This window comes from Drosophila hydei, unplaced genomic scaffold, assembly GCF_003285905.1.
Source record: "Drosophila hydei strain 15085-1641.00,03,60 unplaced genomic scaffold, DhydRS2 tig00000149-arrow-pilon, whole genome shotgun sequence".
Classification (NCBI taxonomy): domain Eukaryota; kingdom Metazoa; phylum Arthropoda; class Insecta; order Diptera; family Drosophilidae; genus Drosophila; species Drosophila hydei.
Window position 1 is genome coordinate 3,093,691 of NW_022045678.1, and position 18,569 is coordinate 3,112,259.

The 18,569-nt window shown below is 40.3% G+C and overlaps 2 protein-coding genes across 2 annotated transcripts; one reads left to right on the forward strand and one right to left on the reverse strand.

The window, feature by feature from the left end:
• The first annotated feature begins 2,232 nt into the window (after positions 1–2,232).
• LOC111603990 (accessory gland protein Acp29AB-like) lies at positions 2,233–2,842 on the forward strand. Its single transcript, XM_023321835.2, has 2 exons — positions 2,233–2,319; positions 2,376–2,842. Exons 1-2 carry the CDS (start codon positions 2,313–2,315, stop codon positions 2,840–2,842), a joined length of 474 nt encoding a protein of 157 aa, XP_023177603.1. The 5' UTR covers positions 2,233–2,312.
• A 95-nt stretch (positions 2,843–2,937) lies between these two features.
• On the reverse strand, positions 2,938–13,500 carry LOC111603966 (unconventional myosin-Ia). The gene is made up of 7 exons (XM_023321806.2): positions 13,363–13,500; positions 9,068–9,366; positions 8,523–9,011; positions 7,009–7,713; positions 4,758–6,438; positions 4,521–4,690; positions 2,938–3,901 (listed from the first exon to the last, which is right to left on the reverse strand). Exons 1-7 carry the CDS (start codon positions 13,451–13,453, stop codon positions 3,536–3,538), a joined length of 3,801 nt encoding a protein of 1,266 aa, XP_023177574.2. The 5' UTR covers positions 13,454–13,500; the 3' UTR covers positions 2,938–3,535.
• Positions 13,501–18,569: the final 5,069 nt, after the last annotated feature.

An 18,569-nucleotide genomic window follows, 5' to 3' on the forward strand; every position in this document is an offset into this window, starting at 1 on the left:
ATCCAACAAAACTAATGTGGACCTATAGGATTCCAATCTGGAGCCATACTAACTCCAACATTATGCAGATATATTTTGAAATAGAGCGCTTAGGTCTTCAATGCACAGTTACTCCCCCCAATCAAGAGATTTTTAGGATAACCAATGCCCACATAAAGCGACTAGATAGACGCAACAACCTCCTTGGCATGGAGCTTAATAACAGTACCTCACTCCAGTTACTCGCCGTCTAAGAAGATATCGCCAGTTCGTTGTTATTGAATTCTCTAAATGTTCTGGCCTATAAGCCTCGTCTTTAGCTATTCTCCCCCTTTAGTCCTTCAGAAAAAACAATGTAAATTTTAAAACTAAATTATCTAGTTGTATGCATCTTCGATTTGTAATGGAATAAAATATTTAAAAAATATCCAATGACAATTACCTTACAGCTCAGACTGCGATTCATTCAACTTTGTAGTGTTGTCTTTAGACTTATTTTACATTAAAATCCTGACTCAGCTTGAGTTACCCTTTACCGACTATTATATACTCACCTCTATTAATGAAAGGCATTTATTTATGATTTTAACCAAGCGCTCTTCGATTTTATTGCCAAAATTCTCCAGTGTAACCTGCTCGCATAAAGTGTTACTTTAGTATATTGTACAGAGGATTACACATAGTCAAACTCTTGTAGCAGCATTTGCCTAATTCAAGCCGATTACAAATGTTTCTCTTGGGAAAGACAAAAGCGCAACAGCAGAGCCGTAAATACAAGGTAGATTTATCTACGAATGCAATTGATTATGTTTATTTGCACTCGAATTAAATTCATGCGCAATACTCATAGAGACATGTGTGCTTAACCCAGATAAGGCCATTGGGTGAAGTAGATATTGGTTTGCCCAAGCTGGTAATTTGTTGGCACTCTCTGCCAGTTATTACCACATATTAATTTCGATGTTTGCGGGCAAGTTTGTAATGGGGAACGGGGGCTGCATAATTGTTAAAGTAAATATTATTATAGGAATTAGTTGTTATTACTATTGATATTAGAAACTTGGAATATTGTTATAAGCAGAGAACGTTTATACTTTAGGCTCACTCAAAAGGGGAATTTTGTTAATTGGTATTTAACAAACAGTAGATGGCCTAGTCGGTACCTGAATATTCTTCATCAGGATTAACAGCTGAGTCGACTTAGACTTGCGGATTGATCTAGGAAACTACTAGAGCCAAACTCTTGACTTATGCGGACGTCCTCCTATACCGATTCGATATCATGTTTACTTAATAGCATCGATAGCTTGACTTATCTTTGTTTGAAAAACTTCTGCTGAACTCTGCCGCTCGAAAGAACGACGTCTTTGATTTAAAGTTCTCATCTAATAGGAAAATTTTTCCTAAAAACAAACTACGATTTTCCTAAAAGAAACTTACCTCTATTGCCATGGTCTCCCCCTGTGTGTAATTGGAGCATAGTACTCAAGTGCTTTTATTATTTTCCTATAATCGGTGGTTTTTTAATGCATCGCCATCGCGATGCTTGTAAATTCCATAGGCATGCTGGAACATCTATCGATATCCATATTCAGTTATTTGTGTTACTTACTTGGACTCTCCTGAAGCTAGCTCGATTCTTCTAAGATATATACAAATTAAGAGTATTTAATAGCCCAGCATTCCCTATTAAATTTGAAAACAAAATTATTTTTATAGGGTACAGTTTCCTAAGGACATAGCAGAGTCAATCAATATATGCGCGAACTCTGAACCTTGAACATTTTAGAAACACTAATCCAACAAATGTGGGTATATAAACTGAAACACTCACCTCAGCAGCTCGTCACGGGAGTTCAGAGTATCTGCTAGTTTCGACTAGAGCCCTGATTCATGATCAAAAAACATTTGCGGTAATAGTGAAACGGCTACACTTTGATTATTTTTTAAGATGTAAATAGGAAGCCAAACTGCAGTAATGAAATCACGTAGTTAGCATGAGATACATCGAGTTATCGAACTGAGCTGTTCAAATGACCAGCAGCAGAGACCTGCTCAGTCGAGATGGAATCAAATCATTTGGAATATTTATGGAAACTCCCTTTTAGCATGCGCTCTCACACTTTTGCTCTCAGCTTAGAGGTCTTGAGTTCTCTGACTAACAGCCACAAATGCCTCCATAAATGCCTAATGGCAACTGAATGTTTAATCAGTTTCCTTCTGAGTTCCGTAAGCGACATTTCAGCAGCAAAATGACGAAGCGAATCGGTTTCGTGTTTTCGAATTGTGCTCTAATATTATTGTATTTGTGTAATGGAGAATCGTTAAGATTGATGGAAGGTGGTTTTACAAAGAATTAATTATATACGAAATCAGCTGAAATTTCTAATTTTAAGGCACAAATACAATTGACATTATCGAACATCGTATAATGGATGATTTCCAAGCTGAAATTCCGGAACATTTTGAAAAAGTCGGCGATAAATACTACTATTTCGACCAAGACCAAGAGGCTCACAATTGGTTCGGAGCAGTCGAAAAGTGTCGTCAGATCGACGGGCATCTAATCAATCCACAAAACGAAAACGAGCTGCTTCAGGTGGCCTCTAAACTGAGTAGTTCCCAAGAGTATTGGACGGACCTCAACAACCTTGTCAATAAAACTTTATTCTATTCGCTAACTACGGGCAGAGTGGCAAATATGCTCAACGACGATTCGAACAGCGATGTTAATATGTGCGGACTTATTCGATTCGATCCATCCAACTCCAGCTATAGACTGACTAAGCACAACTGCTTTCAGAAAAAGAACTTCATTTGTGAGACAACACAACCGACCACAATATCGTTTTTATTATGGTGATATTTTTTATGAAGGATGTATGCTGATTACATTATCGTATATCCTAAATGGAGCACTCAGTATATGCTACTATATCTATATATATATATGTATGTGTCAGTAATGCACTTATGAATAATGCTATTTTACTATATGTATTCGCTTTGTGGACATGAATCAGGCTGTGATTGAGTAACAATAAAGAACCGCAGTTTGAATTTAACATTATGGTAGGTGAGGCTTCATAAGCAACTAATTCTAAATAGCTTACAAATTATTATACAAGAATGTGTGCAATAGCATAACCTTAGAGCTTAGTAATATTATTGGAAGAACTCACTTGATTGGCACTGGAAGCTACAACCTATCGTAATATGCATCAAATAATACTAATGAACATCAGCTTAAGCCTAATTACATCATCTAGACAATACTAGAAGAAAAACAATCTGTTTCCTTCTGTTTTCTTATACATACTTATGCTACAGTCAGTTATTTACAGTCTTTGACGCAGATAGTTGGATTCACTCTTCGATTAGCTCAATTACACAGGCCTACATGAGTTAGAAACAAAAAGCAGGCTAAACTTTTCCAAATAATAAGTGTGTGGTACAGATATCGTGAAGTATTCAGATTGAAATCCCAATCTTTGGAAAAGTTTAGTCTAATGCTGTGATTAAATTTCATGACAGCTTGTTGGCCAGTGTAGTCGTATTATATCTTCACCCCGTTAGTCGCTCCAGTTGACATCAAAGCGGATTGAATGCCCAGGTTGGCATTGCTGGGAGCATTGCTACCAGACGCTAGCTCCATATACTGAAACGGCACATGATAGGTTTGACCCTTGTGCTCGACAATCAGGTGACCTCGACCACTGGAGGCGCCCACAACTGTGACGGTGTCTCCTTTTTTCAACTGCTGCAGCTCGGCTGAGGCCGTCGGCGATAGAGCTGGAGCCGGATTAGCTAGCGCGTCCTCTGGAAAATTCATTTTCATGATCCGACTCTGCGGATAGCCCAGCTTCTTTGAATTGGCTGTGATTGTGTAAGCCCGTGACAGCGGAACGGGTGGTGGTCGCTCCTGCAGCGTAATCCCAAGCCAAGTGTGATAGTTTACATGTAATGAAAATGAAATAAAAGTGAGTTCATCTGCGTGAGAAGCGTTTTGAATAAAACAGTAGCAGGTGAATGTGATGCTAAATGGAATTGGATTTTGTTGGGGCTTAACTTTACTCTCCTACTGGAAAATTACTTTAAATTGAAACCATTTTATTTTTCACTTCAATTTCCCTTCATGTCAACCGGGCAAAATATACTTTTGTTATTAATTTTGAAATAACTCTTGTAAAATACTTAATATTGCCATTTTCTTATCAACTTTACTACTCTCACAATGTTTTTTCTTTAAAAGTATCTATTTACTATTTCTAATTTAAAAGAAAGAAGAAGTTTCTTTATATTTCTCTCTATTTCTTTCTCTCTGTCTCCCTTTCTCGCTATATCTCTCTCTGTTTCCCGCTCTCTCTCTCTCTCTCTCTCTCTGTCTCTTTCTCTCTCTGTCCCTCTCTATTTTTCATCCTCTTTCTCCTTCCTTCCTTCTAATTCTCTTTCCTATTCTTACTCTCTCTGTATCTCGACTTCTCTATCTCTCTCTCGCTCTTCCTCTATCAACAATTACAGTAGCAACATGTCGCACTTACCAAATCTAATCCGAAAAGGCTACATGTTTGCTGGATAATCTTCTGGTCGCATTTCTCATGCGGATCTGGAGGTGGGGTGCCAGCAATGGGCTGTGGTCGCGGGCGAGTCACAGTGCCGCCAATGCCCAGACACGGAGCTGGATTTGTGGACTTCGCAGAGAGACGTGGCACTGTAGAGTGAAATGCGCATTTGAAGCGATAAAGAGATAATCTGTGGAAAGATGAAAAGCCACTTACCTGTACTAGGAGCTGCACTAGCCACCGCAGCTAATGCGGCCATAGCGGCAGAGGTCACTTTTCCATTGGGATTGTTGTGGGCATTGACCAGCTTGGCACAGGTGCTGGCAATGGCAGGCAGTGCAGCAATTAGGCCGGTATCGGGGCGGCAGGATTGTTTCAGGCTGTTGCCCATCTTCTTGCGCCACCACCAGCCACGCCAAGTGGACTGCATTCGCGTGGCACTCTTGTGCCGAATCTCTGTGCGTAGATGCTCCAGATGCTGGCGTATGCCCTCGCTAATGAACACATGGCGCTTGCCCGGCGCCCAGGCCAACGTGACGGATCCATCCTGTACGGGTAACTGCTCCATGCCCATGGCATATTGCAGTATTAGCTGACAGTCCTCTAGAGCTTTGTCCTCGGTGCGTCGGAGTAGTCGGAAGGGAGCTAGCATGCGATAGCGCGCATTGAACTGCTTGAATCGCATCCGATGCGGAAATCCGGAGGCCATCAGGTTAACCGTCTCTAAGACCTGCAGCGATCGGATCTGCCGCACCACCGTCGCGCGCTCAAACCTGCCCGGCTGCTCAAATGTATTGCTACAGATACAGCGCACAAAGTGGGGACGAGCATGGACCAAGGTGCGCAGCAGATTATCCAGACGCGTATGAAAGTCCTGAGTGAGTGTCGAGACGGGCTCATCGCCGTTGAGTAGGTCTGAGTGCGAGGTGGGTGAGATGCGGAAGCTGAGACCACGTGGTGCCTGCTGCTGGGCATAAAGCGCCTTCAGCTCGGATCCAAAGAGATGCGTAGCGAAGCCAAAGTTGCAGCTGTGCTTGTAAAACACGGCGACCAGATCGTCCGGCACGACGTCCCGATTGGTGTCCAGAAAATCAGTCGTGTCATACTCGACGCGTCCAGCGAAGTGTCGAATCGCAAAGAGTCGCGGATCATCCGGCTCTAATGCGGTTCTAGTCTCCAGACGCGTAGAGCAGCGGTGCTGCACCTTCAGCTTGGTCACGTAGCTCTCAGCTGTGCCCCGCACTGAGCACTCCATGTCCAGCAGGCTCAGCAGGCCAGTGCGCAGCGAGGATATCAGATCGATGCATGGCACATTGTCCACATAGTCTACCTCGGTCTCGCAAACAATGCCCTCGTCTCGGCAGGACTCCACGGATGACTTGAATATGTGCGTGTTGTAGAAATGCTGCATCGTCTCGGCACACAAGTTGATGCACAAGTGTTCCAGCTGTGCGTGTGGTGATGGCTCCTCAAATCCGAACATATCCAATATCCCGATGAATCCATCCGTTGCGTGTCGCACTGCATTGTTCAATGCGGCCATCGATTTGGAGCCCGCATTGCCGCCGCCAATGGTCGATGCGTGCTGAGATGCTGCATCCGCCTGATTGTGCACAGACTCATTGGAGTCTGAGCTCAACGTACCTAGAGTGGAGCCCAGGCGCTTCAGGCTGTTCGCTCGTCGCACAATCGTTGCCACCAGTCTGCAGTAGAGCGCCTTGGCCAGGCAATCGCGCGTCATGTTGGCATCGCCATCGCCGCAGACCGACTTCACCAGCTGCCCGCGCACATTGTGGGTGCGTGTGGTCAGACCGCGAAACAGTGCCGCCGGTGGCACGCCCAAGAGACTGGCCACCGAATTAAGTTCCGTTTCGCCCTTCACATCTACCTCAAGCCCCTGCAAGAAAATAGTAGAAATTTCTTAAAAAATAGTATAATATAAATTATATAATGGGCTTGGAAGTAAAATAAAATTTCTTGCTCAGTAATTTATAAAGTTTCGTACACAACGTAATTCAGACGTAAATTACCCTTAAGTCACATCAGCGCAAGAAATTTAAAAATTATTAAAGATGACATTTAAATGTTGCATGAGCCGAAAGCGAACTCGCGACCTGCTGCACGACAGAGCGACACTCTACCGCAAACGCCATCTCAGCATCGTTGAATTTCTGACTAAGAATGAAACAACTATTCTTACATCAAATTTCAACAACTGCACATCTAGGTGGCGTTTATAAGCAATATAATAAAATGAACTGTAGATGGCGTGATACAACCGTAATAGCTCTACATTACACTAGTTATTCTCGAACATTGAAGAAATTAAAGTATCCAATACTAACAGATTAGAACAACATTTTGTCTCCTTTTTTCTGTCTATTAAACTGTTAGCTAATATTTAGTTAAGGAAATTGTAATCAAAATGATCGTAATTAACTTTGTAAGCTAATATAAATTTACTTACCCCTCCATCGATAAACTGAACGTTGCCCAGCAACAAGACAGCAGCGAGGACACGAACCACATCTAGAAAAGGTATGCCCAATATGCCCAGACAGGTCTTCCAAGCCTGGAAACGCACCGCATCCTCTTGCTCATTCTGGGCGACATCGCCACGCAGATAGCGCAAATTTGCTGGCGAGTAGCCCTCCAGATGCAGCTTCTGGCGCTCCTCTCTGTTGAGGCCAGCGAGCAGCTGGTAGAAAATGTGATAGTTCTTCTCCTTGGGCAGAGGTCGAATGACGCGTGTCTGGTCCAGAAAGTAGCAGTGGATCTTGGTACGATAGAGTGCGCCATCCGTCACCTGCACCTCTATGAACTGACCAATGCGGCTGGACTCGGAGTTAGTCGTTGTCTGAGCAGACCCAAGGGAACGTAATACTGTAAAGGCGGCGGCCAAATGCTTAAACGCATCCGTCTCTTGACCCCCACCGGCAATGGCAAAGAGCTGGCGCAGCATGAGCATGGCGTTCGCTGTCTTCCCTGCTCCGCTGGTACCCGAGAGGATGATGGCCTGCGGATAGCCGGTTTCACTCTGCTGACGCACCGCCTCCTGTACGATCTTCTGCAGCTGTGGTGCCAGCGGCAAGTCTCGCGTCGAAGTGAGTGTCAGCGGATTGCCCACATCCAGGTAGGGATTAATCGAAAGCAGAATTGAGCCCACATTAGTCTGGCAGAAGGGAAGAAGTTAAATGACAATTAAATATTCAGAATCTTGAATTGTAGAATTACCAAAGTTTAATGAAATGGGTTTGACTTTAATATATCAGACACATAACAATTACAATTGATCAGGCAAAGGAAACTGGGAATTAAGTAACATTTGATAGAGAGAGATCTAGGGTAGATTGTTGCTTCTTAAACATAGAATTTTGCTGTTTCTTCTTTGCACTGCTTCTCACAGACATTTCTAAGGCATCTTGATAATAGGATGTATAGCTATTCTATACATCCTATTATCAAGATAGACAAACACTGGTGATCACATGACACTAACCAGGATCTATCTCCATAGATAAAACGTTAGCTCTTAATATATACTTTTCTTAAAATAATAATAGTTTTTTAATCATTCAGTCAATCATCGACATGCGAGCGGAAGTGTTATCGTTAACAATCGATAAGCGTAAGTACAGTCCACTGCTAATAGTCTTATCAGCAGACAGATCGATTCGGCTGTTGATGAGTCTGGATAACAGTTGTCAATCGCTCAATTCTAACTGTTGTCTATGTTAGTAGCTAGCTGCAATTTGCAGTTCGACGGCATATAATTGTCGAAATTAACAGTTAATCTGAGGCCAGAAAGTAGCGGATATTCAATTTGCGATAATTGCTGGACAGGCGGATGGCGTTTGTCTGCTCGCAATAATTGAACTGGGCTAAAAGTGAATCTGATAGTTAAACTGGTTTTGTGGCGTTGGGAGGAAATGAAAGGTGATGATGACAGATCTGCATTAAATTGGGCAGAATAACACTTACGAAGTAGCGCTGCTCGTTGAAGCGCGCCTGCAGGGTATGCATGACGGCATGCTCGGTGAGTGGGCCCGCCAGATGTATCAGATCCTGCATGTCCTTGGGCAGGCGACTGACCTGCGACTGCTTGCCACTGGATGCTGCAAAGCCAAAACCGAACGGCAAGGTTTTCACGCTCTGGCAAGGATTCACGTGCTTGGCTGATTGGGGAAACTGTTGGCCGTTCGACTGCAAAGCCGCTGAGGCAACCAGAGCGTTGGCTGTGGAGCTGCGCATGGGCAGAGTATTGGATCTGGCATTGAGGCTGTGCGGCAAGGGGGCTGGGGGCAACGCCGACGTAGCACCCAATCCCGCATTGTTTCCCTTGTGATGACCCACAGCGGACTTCTCACTCAGCTGGTGTGGCAACGGATGCGGAATGGATGTGTTCCGAGCCGAGATAACAGCATTGGAGCACGAATTGCTTGGCAACGTCTGACTGTAATTGTACGCATGCTGCGGAAAGGAAATTAACAATCACAATTACTCAGGTGACTTCAATGTAGACTTACCTTGGGCAGGGTATGCTGGCCACCTCCGTTGGTATGCTGCTGCAATGCACTGGACGACAGCCCACCATTGCCCAGATTCAAATTTGGACTGGATGCGTTCAGGTCGTAGTTGGCTGCCTTCGCACCGCCTGCGCCTAGAGCAACTCCAGCGCCTGCTCCCATGCTGTGATGCTGCACATCGTTGGCCCGGCCATGTCCTTGACTCTCCACATGCAGCCGATTGCGCATGACCAGCAGCTCAGTGCTCAGACTCTTGAGCCGCTGCTGTAGGTGCACAGCCTCATTGGACGATGAGGCATCTGAAGGAGAAGAAACATTGATAAGGTTGTTAGCAAGGTAGCAGTCTCGAAGGAAGAGTCTATCTACATTGGCAATCTAACAATTTAAAATCAAATAATGTTAAGCAGAAACAAATATCTATTTAAAAGTGACTGACTAGGATACCCTACACACAGTCTTGAGACGGAGTCCCAAACATTTGCGCATGAATTTATAACATATATTAATTGAAATATTGCATTCTGCAAAAGTTGTTAATGAAATCCAGTATTTGCAGAACAATTTGATATAGTTTATGCATTTTTAATATATTAATTAATTCAGATTCGTCGCTCACAAAATATTGTTGAAATGGGTAAGAGGGCAAATCATTTTGTAGGCATCATTTCCATTTGTTATATGAGTATTCTATATATTACAAATTTCATAGTCCGACTCAGACAAAACCCAACTTTCCCAAAAAAAATAAAAAAAAATGTAAAATATTAATATTAAAATAAATACTAAAATATTATTTGAAGACACAACGTAGCTCAGTACGAAAAGTCAGTATATCATATTCAAAATAAACAGCTATTCATCTGAATCGGATCCCCTTTAAGTACCTGCATAAGTCAAAAATCAAAAATAAGTTGCATTTAAACTAACTGAATCATTCGAACAAAAACATTTTGAAATAATTTATATTAATGCAAACATTCATTTTTCCCTGTGAAATTATTCTTTTCTCTGGAACACCTTGTAGATGCTTTAAAAAGAATACACATATGCAATTCTATTTAGACACATTAAATTTGTTTAACAATACTCAAATAATCAATATTGGTTCCTGTAAACTCAATATTTTCAAATTGATATACAAACACAAATACTTTGAAGTTGTAAGTAGATCAATTATTTACTGAGTGAACGAGAAGTCAATGTTTATTACGGCACTGAATTTGTTTATTTTGACTTCAATCCGAGACACAACTAGAATTTAGTTTAGTCATATTTGTGTACACTCTGCACTATTCCAATACTTATAGTTTGCCCTTTATTGATCCTCGTATGCGACTGCCGACACAGTCTAATAAATTTCTTATTATTAACATAGACTAGCTCAACTACTCCTCGTGCTGTGCTTGATGTAATATTTATTCATAAGTTAATCAACGGTGAAATCAATCCCTCTGGGCTTATTAGACATTTAAATTACTCAGTTCCACTTGATTTTGTATATATATAATTATAAACCAATATTTTTCAAACGTTGCTCAATCAACTGTAGATTGTACGAACCGTTCCGCGTGAGTTAAAAAAATCTTCATTAAATGTGATTTTATAAAATAAATACAAAAGCAATTTATATATACATGACATAAATGAAACAAATATATGTGAATATCAATTCTTCTACTCAGATTATATGATGTTTGAGATAAACGTCTGGTGAATAGATAAATAAGTTATAGACATGTCTAGCTATTTGGAATTTACTTTTCGGAAATATTTTCCTCTGTGAAATATATAGCAGTATTCGAGGTGAAGGATTTAGACCTTGACAAAATCAAAGTCAGTCAAGTTATAAAGTCAAGCTTTGTTTTGTTTTGAGACTTTATTCTGTTTATGAAGATGAACGTTTGAAGAGAAGAAAATACAAATTTACAGATTTGTGGCCTTTAAGATTTGTTGTTGCCTTTTAGATTTATTTGACTGATCTTCGCTCATTATTTCCGCCAAATGTTCAATATATAAATAAAGAAAACAAAAAATTTCGACTTGATTTGACTATGACTATAATTTAATTCAACGACAGACGAACTTCTCCGTCTGCTAATATTTATTATTAATGTATATGTAATGTAGACAATTTTATTCAAGCAACTCTAGTTGTTGGAGTATTTAAATACTCACGAGAAGAAAAAAACGACTTTAAATTAAAAATAATTTTTAAAATGTTAATGAACTAATTTCACTCGCTAATCGGTCGACAGCGCAGAACGTGCGCTAAGATAAAACAAAAACAGAAAACTGGCGACAGGTGCCAAGTAGTAGAAGAAGAAGAAGAAGCAGCAGAAGAAGATGAAGACCACAACTAACTGAGATAAAAGGAATAAAATATCAATGAACTGAAATTTGATTATTATAGATAGCTTAAAGCGAACTTTCGAAAATGATGACATAAAAAGAACACGAGATACACTCAAATAGGAACACGTTTAAGCATGCTGTATACGACTACTAGATGCCCTCTGCAAGTTAACAATACATAGTGATAGATATACCATACAACTTTTCACAATATGTGTACCCTGAAAAGATCAATTGCATTTCGAAAAAGAGAAAATCACGTACCTAAAAGTTTTAATCTAATTGGAATTTTCTCTTTAATTTACCACAAAAAGTATATAAAAGTTATTTTCAATCGAATGCAGAGGCAAACGACGCCAAAACCCGATGTCTTTGATGCTAGAAACCAGTTTTTGTTTCTTAAGCTACCTACAAGAAACTTAGGTAAATGAAAACGTTCAGCAACATTTTCTTATGACTAATTGTAGAAAAAGTTTAGTCTTTAACCATTTAAATCTAATTATCTTATGTTTTTTTTTTTCGACTGCATAACGAACAGAGCTGCAGACATTATGTGGTGCAAGTCTCTTTCATCTAAACTCTGCTTAGCTCATTATTACAAGGATATACTATAAGATATTTATGACAAATTTGACACTGACATCTGATGCATTTGTTCAGACAAAGTCCTGTGTCTACTTCGTTTAAGGATAGTACAAATATAACCTTCTTAGTATTAGTATAAATTAGTTGCTCTAAATTTAGCACTCTAATATATTTGACAATTTTATGTATATATATATTATTTATATATTTATCTAAATCATATATATATATATATATGATTTTTACTAAGACTATACTAAATAGCTTTTAACTCTATAGTCTATACACTGAAGATATTTATTTATTTATAAATAACAATAAATTCATAATCAACATAAAAAATGACAACATAAATTGTTGAATTTAATTATTTATTTAAATTGTTCAATTTTTCTTTAACATTTTTTCGTCTAGTTGATTTGAAATTTAATTATTGCATGCAACAAAAGTTGAATTCAGACAAGGCATTTTCTTGGAAGCCGAAATCAGCGCGCTTGGAGTTGGCCACCAAAGAGCAGACAATAAAAACAAAACCGACTGGACCCAACGACGACGGCCGCATTTAAAGATCTCAACGGATGTGTTGGCGGCATCGCCTGGGACCAAAACTGGTCAGCAATGGGCGAGCGGAGAGGCTGCGACAAAGCGGGCGCTGGGCATATGTTGCAAGCCGTACGGCACACACCTATACACCCATACGGGCAACCAACTTGACTCGTAAACATGTACATATACACTCCCATATACCTCTATACAATTGTACACCTATACAGCTAAACACCTCTCTAGTTATACAGCTGCGCGCCACTAACAAGGGACCCATATAGGCACATACGTATGCTTGATGTACCTACATACAATTAGATACAGACCTACATATTGGTGCATAGCCATAAAAGGTACATGTGTATACTGGATGTATATACTGCATGCATACGTATGAATGATGTACCTACAGCACACGTATGTACATCCTCGGTCCTTGCTTGTGGCGAGCAGCTCTAAATATGGATGTTTCTGTTTCTATGTACCTGTATGCATGCCATAGTTTCAATGCTCTTTGATTCTGTGGCAGATTCATACTATTATATATGCTCACATCTATCTTTAAGCGTCTTTGACAATTAACTTTCTAAGTGAGTTCATTAAACAGTTTTCTTTTTAGAAGGGCAAACAGTTATTAAAGTTCAAAGCTCTTTAATAAGGCTCAATAAATCAGTTTCCCAACAAGCAGATAATGCGCCTTGTTTCGTTATAAAACAATGGGGGGCCATACGAGCTGGTAACAGTGAAACGAAAGACTTAGGAAAGAAACTGGAAATGGTCGAACAGTCAGTCTGGTATTGTGTGGCACTCACCCTGCAGCTTCTTCTCGGTCTCCCAAAACTTTTGCAATTCCGTAAAGTATTTATCCAGTATGAACACTTTTGACAGGCCCAATGTGGCCATCGTAGATGCACATTTGTGTGGCCACAGCGGAGAACGAAACTAGCTAATTTCAACTGCAGTCGCCGAAAAACGAGTTTCGACTTCAAATCCGATATTTTCTTTTCTTCTTTTTTTTGGCGACGAAAAGGACGAGAAGCGAGCTCCGTCGGCACCGGCGATGATATTTCTTATTTGAATAATTTCGTATACAGATACACAGCACAAAACACGCCCGATCGAACAGGTTTTCCGCACAGACGCTTACAGAAGGCAAACATTGTCCAGGTTGACCAGGTTGTATGTATGTCTCTCACTACGTCTGTGTGCAGTTGTTTCTGTATTTGTATCTGTGTCTGTGGCATACAAACTGGGCCTGGGCAGCAATACCAAACCGAACGTATGGAACGTATGCAGCTGCTTTGGCTTTTTGGCTCAGAGCAGCAAGTGAAACAACAACAAAAAAACAAACACGAGAAAAGAATGCAGAAGGGCAGCAGCCAAATCACTGAAAGTATCTGCCAGATACTTTTCGGTGTTGTGCAATTGTGTCTCGCTTTTGCTTTTGCTTTTCCACTCCACGTATTGTTATGTTTTTATATGTACCTATATACATATATATACATATATTTATATATTTCTTTTTATGCTTCTTATTATTATTTCTGTGGCTCAGTCGCGCGCGCTTGCAGACATTTTTGTTGTTGATTTTTTTCTTTTCTTTTTTGAAAAACGAGTTACCACCAATTTCAACTCGCCGCAGCAGCAGCAGCGGCAGCAACGCAGAGTGGGAACTCGAAGTAGATGCTTAGATACCTTAAAGGTACACACACACTCGCACTTGCACACACACACACGTTGAGAGCAGATTTATATATGTATGTGGTACATAGACTTTGCAGAACTTTTAGATATTTTAACTAAACTTTAACACATTGCTTAGCTGTGTTTTGTTTGTTGTTTAAGCACTTTATATATGTTTCATTTGAACTTCTTATAATCCACATTTACAGCTTCTTCGTAGTGAGCGAGCGAGCTGCCGTGATTCTCATTCGTTCGCTTTCAGGCCAATGCGCAGACTGAACGCTAACAACTCGACGCTCCAGACGCTGGATGTAGAAAAGCGATCGAGACGCGTCGTTGCGCTCTGAGCGGCTCTCGCGTGCTGGCGCAGGTAAATTTTTCAAACAGGTAAAAGGCCCGAGGTCTCTTTTTTCAGTTTCAATTACTCTGTCTGTGCAGTCGCTCAAATATGGGGTCAAGTATTTGAACTATGGGCCTCTCGCCTGGCTGGCTTAGCTGTCTCGTTTACTGGTCGCGTGTTAATTAGTGTTGATTGCTTATTGTTTTTTTGGTTTTGTATTTGTGTTTGGCTCTTGTTATTGTTTTGTTTATGCTGCATTTCACAATTCCCACATCATTTCCATTGCATTTTGCAAATCATTGTCTCTAACAACAGCTGCATGCTAATTTATTCCACATTTCTAACAGTCAGACACGATTTTCTAAACATGCAAATATCTATTTTCGCCAACATACCCAAAACAGGTTTATTTCCAATTATAGATAACCCCATTTTTTTTTCAAATCAAAACAAACCTTTATAGATGTTTAGTCCAGACTTTTCTTTGTAGCTTATTGAGGTTAAAGGCAAACTTGACACAGATAACGAAAATATATTTGTTACAAACTCTTCCTTATTCCTTACACTTTAATCCTTTAATATTAATATTTTTCTATTTTAGCAATAAATACATTCAAGCCAGGCCTAGCATATTTGTAAACAAACGTCTTGAAATTTGTTTATCCTAGACATCAACCCACTCGCTACAACAAAGACATGAACCGTAAACAGCTTGAAGCTAATATGGTAACCCTAAATACTGTTTTTTCTCTTCACTGCTTATCGATTCGCTGCGCCACAACCTCAAATAGTCAATTCGCTGCAATTGCTCAGGCATAAGCAATTTGTGTCCACTGAAAATCGTATTTAAATACTTAAATGGGTTTAATATTCATTTGAGAAACTTAAATGATTAAATGACATATATAAATATATAACATTTGAGTTAAGCAATTAGAGTACATATATATGAACGTGGAGTGTTCAGATTATCCACATAATGGAGTTGAATTCTTGACTTGGTATTTATTAATATTCATTAATTAAAATGGAACTGAAAAAAACATAAGTTTTCTTTTACAATTTAAAGTAATGCAAATGAGGACTAAAACTAACAGTAATAGAATTGGCATCTCTTCATCACAGATGCGGGTGGACATGACCATATTGGGAAGACACTCCAATAGGTGGGGTGGAAAGTGACAATACGTATATACATGAGGCTTTTTATTGCTTACCGAACAGTAACAAAAACTATAAACCATATATTTAATATAAGCGCACTTTATATATGCTTACCAGTTATATTTCCTGTAGTGTTATTGCATTTTTTCTTGCGTCTGGCAACCGGAAGTGTATAAATAGCTGAGAACTTTGTGAAGCGCTCGACCACATCATGATTGGCTTTGGTGGCAGATAGCACCGAGGATTCCTGTTCCTTGGAAGCGGTTACCTCTGGCTTGTCCAGGGATGGCAAGGCTTGGCTTTGCTTCGGCGAGGGTGTTGTTGAGCTGCAAAGTATTGAAGTCAGAGTGGAGCAAACATCTGTGGCAAGCAGAGTACCCACCTGAGTGCCTTGTGGTACTGACAAAAGAAATCGGGACGCATGCGATGCCGGCAAAGAAAATCCTCGCACAGCCGCAACACATCGTCGCAATTCTCGCTCTTAGTTGACGGCTCGCTCTGCTCCTTGGCAGGTCCACTGGGTGTAGAGGTGCGCAGAGTCTCTGGTGTTTCATGGTGCACATTTGCAGACTGCTGATGGCTGCAGAGAAAGGCCGGCAGAGAGGCGCCCACAAAGTCGGGTATATTCTCAAAGAAGTCGGCGGTGCGATCGTAGCTATTGCTGATGTTGCTGTTGTTGCTGTTGCTGTTGTTGCTGGAGCCCTTGAAGTCCGGCTTGGTCAGATGTCGGTGCACGTAGTCGGCGTACGTCTGGTCCGGCAGCAACATAGCATCAACATCTTGCGTGACCCATTAACCGAAGATATCTGCAACAAATGAGTTGGATGCGTAATCAATCGCAACATCAATTCGCATTTTAATTGCTTTTAAATCAAGCGTACAACTCTCGTCGCACTCTGGTGGCCAGTTGCCAAGTTGCAACTTGTTGCAAGTGGCTTCCGCGTCTGCATCGCCCATAAACCTGTCAGTTTATTGGCGCATGCGATTACCTCGATTAGCGTGACCATGACGAAGGTGACAGACACGGACGCTAATGCCTTTTACTGCGTGTGACGGCAAAGCTCCAGCCTTCGCTCTCCCTCTCTCTCTCTCGCCGCATCTCTCTTAGAACTCAAAGTCTGGCAGCATGCCGTGCCAGATAGATGAGTTGCCAACCGAAATGAGACACAATATTTATGCCACACTTTGCCAAACCGAACCGAACCGAACCGATCCTCGTGTGGTCTAGCAGTCTACCTTCTCGTGTGGCTCGACTTTTGCTTTCCGCAATTAACTTAAATGATTGTCATAAAAATGTTGCAAGTGTGGATGCTATGGCCATGTGGCCATGGGGCCATGGCCACCACGAGCCATTGCCGCCGGCGCAGGCATTTTTCAGTGTCAGCCCAGCGGGCGGCTCCGTTTGAGTACTCGTAGAAAGCTTCAGTTCGCCGATATCTGAGTCACTTCCACATTTTTCCGGTTTATTATGGCGATTACGGCCAAGTAGCTCGAGCTGTGAGTTCTACTCGACTGACACCTTGAGCTCTCTGCTTAAGTTTCTTTCAAGCCAGCCGACTTAACCAATTAATATTTTCTTACTATTATATAAATAAATAATTAATTAAGTATAATGACTCAATGCATATTTGTATTTATAAATTTACATCACTTTTTAAGGCAGCTGGCTAAAGGAAAAATGCTAAAATTATCAAATATGCTAACAATAAGCAAAGTAAAAGTAAAGTGATCAACTGAACAGGCTTCTTACAACATCGTAAAGATATTTATTTCATCAATCAAGTAGTACACAGCTATAAAATTGATTAAATCAATCATCACAATCATTGTATCTTCCCTTCTAGAATTTCCCTTCTAAAATTTGGTCTTACTTATGGTAAGACAAGATAAGTCTATACAACAAAGTATCTCTATTTCTCTCTCTCTCTCTAATTTTCCCCCTTTTTTTTCCCTCTCCCTCTTTCTGTCTGTATTAAAAAAGCTTCACTCTTAAAATTTGAACAAGCGCAAGGATAGTCCTTAGAGTTAGTGATATAAAAGGCGGAATGTTAAGTATTCTGAAACATGATTTGATAATGTATACATAGGTATCGCAAGGTAAAAGTGGAGTTTGTCGCTAAATTATATCTTGACTTTAGCTCGAAAATATATAAAATACTAATACAAAGGGAAAACCACTCAAAAAGTCAAAATTGATCGACATAAGAAACTAGAAATTACAAATGTAAATTAAATATGATATATATAGCAAATTGGGAGACCCAAAAAGGGGAGACACACCTGAAATAACTTATATTGATTTTGATCGATTTTAATGGAAAAGGAAAATCCCTAATATAATTATTTTAATTGTGAAAGAGAGGGATATAAGAATAACAAGTCTCTAGCTTTATATGGTCTTATGCATATGGACAGACCGGCGAACGTATGGGTGGACAGGCAGACGGACAGAGCGCGATTCAATGGGCTTTATTACAACGCCAGGTCTACCGCCTTGTTCTGCCTGTTGCATTTCCTGAAGAAAAAACTCTGAATTGCCACTTATCAATGAGTTCACGGTATAAAAGGCACTTTATGTCAGCAAATCAGTTAATGAGATGAAGTAAATTGATATCATCTACTCGGACAAGAATTATGTAAATAGACAAATATAAATAGATAAGTTAGCCCATAAATATGATAACCTACAGCGAGGAGCATTTATTAAAGACAGTTGAACGAGAAGAGCAGCAATCGATGAACGGAAACTTTTAGCAGGAGCAGCATAGACCTTCAATGCTTTGAACGTGGTTAGAATCAGGTAGCGAAATCGCATAAACTAAAATAAATCTC

What these genes read in the sequence shown, in the direction of transcription:
- LOC111603966 (XM_023321806.2), bottom strand. Translation starts at nt 13,453, where the DNA reads ATGGCCACATTGGGCCTGTCAAAAGTGTTCATACTGGATAAATACTTT. An exon ending in GCCAGCATACCCTGCCCAAG is followed by an intron (nt 9,012 to 9,067) that starts GTAAGTCTACAT and finishes TCCTTTCCGCAG; the next exon opens with CATGCGTACAATTACAGTCA. An exon ending in GCCTTTTCGGATTAGATTTG is followed by an intron (nt 3,902 to 4,520) that starts GTAAGTGCGACA and finishes ATTACGCTGCAG; the next exon opens with GAGCGACCACCACCCGTTCC.